Here is a 9,771-nt window from a genome sequence, read left to right on the forward strand (position 1 = left end):
CATATGAATGTTTCCTGTGTTAATTGTTCTGTCTGTCCTAGCTGTGAACATGTTAAATGTTAAATCATTTCAAAACTGCTTTCTGATTTATGTTGATTTTATCTCATGTTCACATTGCATGTTTTTCCATTTGCAGTAGGGCAGTGAGTAATCTTGTAGTTCTTCAGCTTTTATAGATAACTATTCTCATGAAAAAATCTAAAATATGCTATCAGTTGGAGTTTACCACATAGGAACAGGATGTGTGTGTGTGCACAAGTTTCCTGACAGCGAGAAGATTGGGTTTGTGTCTCAGCCTGGCCCTCTCTGTGTGTTCTCCCCATGTCCGCCCAGGTTTCCTCTGCGTACTCTGTGTGTGGAGAATATTTCAGTTTTTGTTCTCAGGCAATTGTTGATGTCATTGAACATATTTGCCGTGAATTTCAATTGCAATATGTGAATACTTGGCTAGTCAAACTATGCACCAACCTTGTAAATTTTTGTCCGGACCCCCTAAAGAAGAAAATTAAGATTTTTAATTACATGGAGTACACCTTTTACATTTTTGAGAGAAATAGATGGAGTGATAATATGATCAAGTATCATGCATTAGCCATTTCATATGAAACAAATTGTATTACATAGAATTTTAATTGATGAGGTCAGGAAGTTACAAGTTAAAGTCCTTTTGGCATATGTTACGTTCCCTTGTGTTGCAGAGTCTCTACCTGCTTGTGTGTGGGTCTGTGAAGCTGACTGAGGGCCTGATCGCTGATGATGTGCACCTGTGTTCACCAGATGGCCCAAGTGTCTAAAGTTTGAAGGCTCTGTAGTTTTGGAGAGTATGGAGCACCTGGGCTGTTTTATCACCGATCACATTTGAGTGTATTTTGAGAGTTAACATTCAGAAGATTTATTTCAAGACCAGGTATATGTGTTAGTACTGTCTATGAACTATATATTGAATTTCAACAAATACTTTTTCAAGGTAAAAAAATGGCAAGTTACTCATGCATACAAAGCACTGTATATAAGTCTACAAGAGGGAAATCAGTTGTGGATCTGGTGCTTTATAATGATCCTGACAAAATTTGTAGCATAGAGGTAATTGAGCCACTTGGGACTAGCAATCATTCTTGATGTTCAAATTAACAGGACCTCCTCTACAGCCAGAATTTTTATTTTAGACTAGTTAATTTTAACAAGATGTGAGAAAATGTCAATAATATTGGTTGGGTACAACTTAACTGTAAGTCTGTGAATGAAAAGTGGGATATTGGGTGCATCACGAATGAAGAAGGAGCATTGCTTTAGAATAAAGATATTTCTGATGGCTTAAATAGTTATTTTGTTGAGTTTTCTCTAGAGAAGAGGATACTAATATATGTTCAGTACTCAGAAAGTCTGCATTGATTATTTAAACTATAGACAAATAAGGCAGCAGGGCCTGTACTGATCCAGGAAACTATAGGCCTGTCAGTTTAGCTTGCATCACATGTAAAATACTGGAATCTATCATTAGAGACAATTTGGAAGTGTTTCTTAAAATAGTGACATCTAAGGGATCATGCCTGACAAACCTTCTGGTATTCTTTGAAGAAGCTACCACGTGTTTTGATTATAACAAGACTTACGATAGTATATAGCCTAGGCTACTCGGATTTCCAAAAAGCATTTGATGAGGTAGCCTACCACATAAGAGACTTGTTAGTAAAATGTACATAGTGTTAAATGTATCTAGTCGTCTCTATAAAAAATTTAAAAGTGCTGTCATGACATGACATGACATGCACTCAGTCACAGAATACCACGTTTGAATCATCACAGTGCAATATTCCATAAAACGTGCGTCTCGGTTTTCAGTGCGGTTTTCTATGGTTGTCTTCCGGAATGGACTGAACCAAGTTACGCCTCCGCTTGCCCAAAGAGTTAACCGGGCGCGTTCGAGATTGCGCCTGACTCCTGCTTGTGGGAATTGACGGAAAAGGAGGAGCAGCCATTGGCAAGCTACGGAAAGAACGTTGAGAATTTAGCAAACAGGAAGGACAATGGTCCGCAGAAAATATGTATTTTAAAGAAACTATAAACATTTTGATTGTTCTTCAAGTAATCTCTAAAGGTAAATCGATCTCGTTGATGTAAGCTACATATGAAAAATACAGTAGGCCAGGTGAAATGCGCTGTTTAGCTGATTGCGCTACAGAAGCTAGCTAACTGGCTAAATAAAATGCATTGCCTTTGACTTAACAGCTAACAATCCTCCCTCAATAGCCAATGTCAGATCGCTAAGATGTTTCGTCGTCGTGTTTTGGGCTATTGTTGTACGTTTCACGGAATTACGATAATTTGCTAAACATTTTAAACCGCATTTCTAGTTGCTAGTTAGGTATGTGTAGAGTTGGCTTCATCTATGCATTATATTTATATAAGAAAGAGCTGTATGGATCTTGTTGCCAGCAGTATTATCTCGGGTTGATCTATCTTATTTCAGTGTAGTTTCCTACAACGTTTCTCTCGTAACGTAGTTATTAGTAGTCACTAGTTAGCTGGATTTCGATGTGACATTTTGTTAAAACCAAGTTAAAACCAGTACAAAAGGTTCGAATAAAGTATCTATGTCTGTGAATGGAAAAGCTAAAAAAGTGTTTCGATTTTTCTACGACCCTATGTTATTTCTGTCACTGTGTCCAGTGGGACTGTCGCAATTGCCATCGCCCCAATATGTCCGAGTTGCGTCGGAGAACCTGCGCAATGTGCTCCTCTGGAGCTCCGTGCCAGAGAATTCAGCTGTGGAGTATGCAGTGCAGTATTGCTTGTGAGTACACCATTTCCATTCCACGTTGTGCAGTGGCCAGCAGCTAGGACCTGACTGTTGTGGGTTTAACATGGAACTTTATTCTTGAGCGGAAGGGTGCCTAATGGAAGACTTGCAGCCTGTAAATCGGTTTTATTATCAAGATAAATGTTACTGGAACCAGCAGCAGGATGAGCAAACATTGCAAACAGTATTATAAACTAAATCAGTCCTCATGTCTGGCTGCAGGGCTCTCTTACTCTGGCTGCTAATGCTGGCAGTATACTCAGTAAGAAGAAAGAATTTGCTAATTGTGAAGTTTGGGGCTATACAAGTGGTGACCTGTGTACCTAGTAGACATACATAAAATGTGATTATGTCCAGGTGTACATCTGCACAGTTTCAGGATTCCCCTGCACTAGTGACAGACTGATAAATAACAGCCATATTTTAATTGTTACCTTTTTTTTTACTGTGGACATGTATGAATATTTCCCATATGGAAATTGTGCATGACAGTTATTTTGTTATAGTTTTTTTCCTCCAGTTGTGCTTTATTTTGATTGTGGCACCGTTCATTTCTGATCTGTACGGTTGGCCTATTGTTACATGTGTTTGGTCTGTTGCGTGTGTGTTTGTGTTTAACTTTTACCTCTGTCACATTCAGCGATGCTTTGCTCGGCTGGAAGAATGTTTCGTCATGCACGCCGACCAATGTCACGCACTGTGACATCACCTCTGTCGCCGGACCCCCCGTACGGTTAACTCTGAGGGTCCGAGCAGAGAGTGCGAACCAGACCTCCGCTTGGAGCACGTCCAAACCATTCTGCGCCACAGAAGAGAGTAAGGATCCCTTTGGCTTTGATTTGTGCTCCTCCTTTGTGTTAGCTGCTGGAGTTCTGGAGATTATTTAGCAAGCCTTATTCAGTTTGTTCAGCCGTCGGTCTGAGGCAATCTGCTTTCCGATCTCTTTCCACTGTTTACAGAGCCTGTAAGCTGTGTGATTTATAAGTTGTGTACTTCCTCAGACTGTTGTAACTTTGTTGATTTCTCCCTTCTTCCGATTGATCTTTTATCTGTATGTAATTCCTCTGCCTTGGTTGTTCTTTCCTCTCATGGGGGCCATTTTGGAATGCTGGGGAGCTTCATAACGCAAACTGCAGAATGGCATTTAAAACCAAAGTTCTGTAGTTAAAAATGAATTCTGCTGCCTTGATGTTCAAATGCTCTGCGATTGTGAGACAGCACATGCAGTCTTCATTAGAGGGGTGTGTCTGAGGGAACTGCACAGTCACAAGCCCTTAGCACTGCCTGTAGCCACTGATTGGTGGTGGAGTGTGCTGAGTTTTGTACTTGTCAGCAGTTAATCTGCATCCCCCCCTCACTCCCACTTCCATAATTGCGCATTTAGTGGCAGAAGCTGAGGAGGCCGTTGCAGTAGAATTCAGGAATTTCTCCCTGTCTCCCCATGCACAGCTCGCTTGGGGCCCCCGGGGGTCACACTGTTTCCCATTTCCAGCGGCTTGCTGGTGCAGATCACAGACCCGTCTCCCCAGCTCAGGGCCGAATTTGAGGACGAACTCCAATACGTGGTGGTCTTCTGGGAGCAAGCTGCCGGCCGGAAGGTCAGTTACTCACAAGGTGGTTGTCTCGCAGCCAGTTCTGGAGTGTTCTGGGTTAGGTGTGTGTCTGTGTCTGTGTGTGTCTGTGTGTGTGTGCACTGCTGGAAAATAATTTTTAAAAATGTTAAAGCAAACCAGTGGCTCCTTGCAGACTGCACACTCGGAACCAAATAGTCTGATCTTATTGCGCAAATGTCTCAATTTAATGACGTCTGCATTATTCACAGGAGAGTCGCAAGGGGTTGAGCTCCAGTGTGCGACTGGAATCCCTGAAGGCTGGAGGAAACTACTGTGTGCAAGTGCAGTATGCCTTAATTCGAAGAAAGGGCAATCTGAGTGTGCCCGTTTGTATGGCTGTTCCAGAGTCCGGTAAGAGCCGCTACTGCTGCATGCTTTTGGTTACGGCTGTATCAGAGGAGCTGTGTTACATTCATACACAACTTCATCTTAAGACTCAAACTTTGAAACATATCAAGCCATTAGCCTATACCTGCATATCCTTGAACCCGTGGGGGAACCAGAGTAGCCGAAGTGAAACCACACGACACGGGGCACCACAGAACCAGGCCTCTTGGTGAAATTTAGCAGTGTCCATGAGCCTTACCTCTGTCCTCTACAAAACGTACCCAACAAACCTAACGAATAAGAAGCATATAAATACCCCGGTTTTGTAGTAGACTACAGTGCTTACCCATGTCTGTTACCATGCCTCTTCTCTAAATCTGTATAGACCAAAGTTAATAGATAAATAACCAGCTATTTTAGTATTCACATTAAGGCTGCTTATAACAAGCAGTTGCAGTTATTTCTTACTTGAGGACCAAAGTGTGTGTGATGCACCAGCATCAAGTATTTAACATATGTCCTTATGACAGTGCCAGTTAATTTTAATTACAGGACTCAAAGTCACGGAACCATTGCATTGTCAATCACTGTGTCTTGGTCATTGAAACTTTCTTGATTGCTAGCCCCCCCACTTCAAAACTGGTACCGGTGCCAACACATCCTATCCCGCACAGTTTTGTCTTCCACAATCCAAATAGGAAAACCACCTTTAACTGGAAGCTGGCTTACTTCATACCACATCTTTCAGTTTTGTGCCAAATGCAGTTTCTTTTTTTAAAATAAGTTTTTATTATTATCTTATTGTATTTTTGTACTTATTTAGTGTGGACTAAATTGGTTTCCCCTACACTTACTCTCTTCCTCCCTCTCTCTTTCCCTCCCTCCCGAAGAGGACAGTTATAGTAGGACCATGTGGATCGTGGTGGTGGTGATGGTCCTTCTGGCAGTGCTGATATGTGCGTGCCTGATTGGCATCTACAAAAACTACAACATTCTGAAGAAGGCCCTGCAGCCTACCATAGGGCTGCCTGACCACATTCTCAGGGTACGTCAGTGCTTACCACTGACTCTACACAAGAACCGCCATTGCATGCTCTTCTCCCAGATTATTTCTGTGTCGTCTCCATCCTAACAACAAGGGGTCCCAGTTGGTAATGGGGATTTTCTGGTGCTAGATTACAAGTTATGAGTATTCACAAAGAGGCATTCCCAAGGACAGAACATCATTTGCCATAATCTGGTACTGTCCTTGGTCAGGCCCCCTTAGTGATTGCTGATAAGATGGTTGGACAGTAGACAGACCTTTCTGTGTTAAGAATTCAGACTGGGTCTCTGGTTAGCCTTTCGAGTCACCACACAGTATCGCCACAGTGTGCATTAAAGGGTAGTCTAGATGTCTCTCCCTCCCTACAACAGCAGTTCTGTGTTAGTCTCAGTCCCTCTCACCAGATTTATACTATAATCTTCCATAGTCTCACACTGACCATCTCTCCTTTGTTGCTGCTGGTCTGTTAAAGCTATCACTTTTCAAACCAGATAAACTTTTAAATCTTTCCTCTACACCAGCTGTACAGTGCATAGTCTCAGTCACTCTCATGCAATAGCTGTACAGTGCATAGTCTCAGTCACTCTCATGCAATAGCTGTACAGTGCATAGTCTTAGTCACTCTCATGCAATAGCTGTACAGTGCATAGTCTCAGTCACCTCTCATGCAATAGCTGTACAGTGCATAGTCTCAGTCACTCTCTTGTGCATTAGCTGTACAGTGCATAGTCTCAGTCTCTCTCTCATCCATTAGCTGTACTGTGCATAGTCTCAGTCACTCTCTCATGCAATAGCTGTACAGTGCATAGTCTCAGTCACTCTCTTGTGCATTAGCTGTACAGTGCATAGTCTCAGTCTCTCTCTCATCCATTAGCTGTACTGTGCATAGTCTCAGTCACTCTCTCGTGCATTAGCTGTACTGTGCATAGTCTCAGTCACTCTCTTGTGCATTAGCTGTACAGTGCATAGTCTCAGTCTCTCTCTCATCCATTAGCTGTACAGTGCATAGTCTCACCCTCTCTCTCATCCATTAGCTGTACTGTGCATAGTCTCGGTCTGTCTTCCTGCAGTTCTTCGAGGGAGAGGAATTTGGTCAGCAGCTCCAGACGAACGCCAGCAGTCCTGATTCGGAGGAATCGATGGTCTGTGTCATTGAAGATGACATGGGTGAAGAGGAGTCCTCTCATCCTATTTATGACTCATCGTCTTTGAAGAGCGCGGCCGTGAACCACTTCCCAGCCTGCACTTCCCGTGACCTTGCAAACAGCCCATCAGCCCCTCGTGACCAGCGCTTCTGAGGTGGACGCGGCTGACTGGGCGCCGGCTGTAGGATTGCATGCGCCCTCAGAGGTCAGACTGGGGCCGTGATCACATGACCCAGCGTAACACGCTTTAGCCACGTCACGCATTTAAAATGAAATGTGGGCAACCGCTTCAGATGGCGCCTAAAACCATGAACGGGCAGTGGCAGGAGCCATCTCTGGAGAAAGAGGCCAAATTAACCTGAAAACAGAGCGCATGCCCACGCCCTCGTGCCACTCTAGAGACATGTACCTGTGCCACAACCCCACAGCCTGGCTAGCTTGTGTATTTCAAAATCCCATTTGTGTGGGTGCAGGTTAAGGGGAAAATGTGCAGGACTGATTTCCTACCGATTTAGGGTGCTTCCTGCAAGCTGAAAGGTGAAAAGATTGGCCCACCGGGGCCTGGCGGATGAGTAGCCTGCAGCGAGCAGAGCAGGGACACTCGCTGCTCATCTCCATTGTGGCCTGCTACCAGCTGTTCTCTGTGGACTCTCTCTGACTCCTGGTTTTTTTAACACTATGGTTAGATGGTCTGTTCTTCTTTTGCTGTTTTTTTTCCATGATCCTGAGCATTTCTACCCAGTTTAAGCACTTTTTTGCAGATGTGTTGAAATGTCAGAGTTTCTAATGGTTCCGTTGTATTTTGTAGACCTTATGAAAGTACTCTAACTGTATTCTTTCTGCCTCGAGCCAGGCTTGAGTATCCTTTTGAGACCTGGGTTTAGGGGCACCCCTACATTTCTTCTGTGACTCTGAACTACAGCATTAGAAACACTAATGGACGGAGTGTAGCACAGTGGGTAAGGAACTGGGCTTGTAACCGAAAGGTCGCAGGTTCGATTCCCGGGTAGGACACTGCCGTTGTACCCTTGAGCAAGGTACTTAACCGAAATTGCTTCAGTATATATCCAGCTGTATAAATGGATACAATGTAAAAATGATATGTAAAAGTTGTGTAAGTCGCTCTGGATAAGAGCGTCTGCTAAATGCCTGTAATGTAATACACTAGATTTATTGTAAGGTGTGAAGTATGTGGATGAGTATGTCTATTAGTGATTTTTATGATGTTATGATGAAAGACCTTGTGATTATGCTGAAAACCGATTTCCCCACGGGGACAAGTAAAAGTATCAATCTATCTATCTAGCATTGGTGAGGCACTACCCATCATATAATTCCCCAGGGTATGGAGGAGAGTTTGAGCAGCTCTAAAAATTAAGCTTTTAATATAACAGAGACCGCTATGGAATGTGGGAAAAACAACAATAATACTTGTAATAAAAATACATTGCTATAATGTAGCAGGTTCTCTTGCCTAGAAAGACTTACTGTCAGTAAAGGAGGAATTATAATTGTACATTATAATTTTCAAATATGACTACTTTAAAACAATTCCAGGGGATAAGAGGCTATGCACCATACATATTCATAAGGCTGTTGTCAATGTGTTCTGTCAAGTTTTTTGTGTTTGTTTTTAAAGAAACATTTGTTTTGTCCTGTTCAATTGTGTCTTACAGCACCGTGTGTGAACAGATGCATTTCAGCTTTTTTCAGACTCTTCTGGAAATTGTGAAATAAAGACTACACTTCATGGAAAGGTTGCCTAACTTCCTCATCTGGTGTCCTGGCAATGTTTCACTCGAAAGTAGTCATCTTGTCAGTCACAAGAACTCTTAGCGCCAGTGCAGCCATAATAATGACAAACAAGGGTGTGGGCTAACGTTTCTTCGCTGTATCAAAGAAAGGGAAGTTAAAACATTGCTGTCCTTTATTACCCGCTTCCCAAAGTTATGCATACCTTTTCTTGGCTGATTGTCAGCTGCAGAACTGGTATTTCTGTGGAAAATTATTGACGGAAGTACAGAGTCGGCCTGTGTGCAGCATGGCATAACTGTGATGTCACAATGAGTCTTTAGACTGCCCTCTGGCACGGAAACAAGACCCTCCTGCCGAAGCATTTGACCTGTGTTTGTTATATCTTACATCTGCTTTGGTTGTCTTCTACTATCATGGGAGCCATTTTGGGATGCTGGGAAGCTTCATAACTCAAACTGCGGAATACCATTTGAAACTGAAGTGCTGTCATTGAAACACTGATGCTGCCTGAAGCGCACTGAGATCATAAGATGAAAAGCACTACAGACATGCAGCCTTATTGCAGGGTTTCATTAGAGGGGTGTGTCTGAGGGAACTGCACAAATACTGTACTGCATTGTGATTTCACATTTAAATTCTCGCCACGGTTAAAAGGAAAACCACAATGCAGTACAGTTAGCATTTCTTTGTACCTGTAAATCTATAAAGCAAAATGCAATTGAATGAAGAGAGGCATTTCCTTTTGGAATTATTAATGTACATTTACTAGATGCATTTACTGGAGGATAATATGGTGATGATGTAGAATGATGGTTAGGGAACAAGATTTAAGTAAATATCAAGTGGAATAATTTTAGTGTATCTGAACTGGTCATTAAATGAAAATAAAATAACATAACGTAAGAGAACAGGCTCAGCCCAACACTGCTCGTCTATTCCTACCACTAAACTGTACTTAATGCTTAGTTTACCTAAAAGCTAAATAGTATCTAACACTGTATCAAGCCAGGCCTTGAATACCCCCAATGTTTCTGCCTCCACTACATGTCCAAGCAAGCTATTCCACACATTGACCACTCTCTGTAT

The 9,771-nt window shown here is 42.5% G+C and overlaps 1 protein-coding gene across 1 annotated transcript; it reads left to right on the forward strand.

Annotated features, from left to right (window-relative positions):
• Positions 1–1,930: 1,930 nt before the first annotated feature.
• Positions 1,931–8,686, forward strand: LOC135240680 (interleukin-20 receptor subunit beta-like). Its single transcript, XM_064310506.1, has 7 exons — positions 1,931–2,098; positions 2,671–2,794; positions 3,441–3,616; positions 4,250–4,398; positions 4,623–4,764; positions 5,631–5,785; positions 6,856–8,686. The coding sequence occupies exons 1-7, from the start codon at positions 2,044–2,046 to the stop codon at positions 7,081–7,083; spliced, it is 1,029 nt and encodes a 342-aa protein (XP_064166576.1). The 5' UTR covers positions 1,931–2,043; the 3' UTR covers positions 7,084–8,686.
• Positions 8,687–9,771: the final 1,085 nt, after the last annotated feature.

Source organism: Anguilla rostrata, chromosome 15 (assembly GCF_018555375.3).
Source record: "Anguilla rostrata isolate EN2019 chromosome 15, ASM1855537v3, whole genome shotgun sequence".
NCBI classification, from domain to species: domain Eukaryota; kingdom Metazoa; phylum Chordata; class Actinopteri; order Anguilliformes; family Anguillidae; genus Anguilla; species Anguilla rostrata.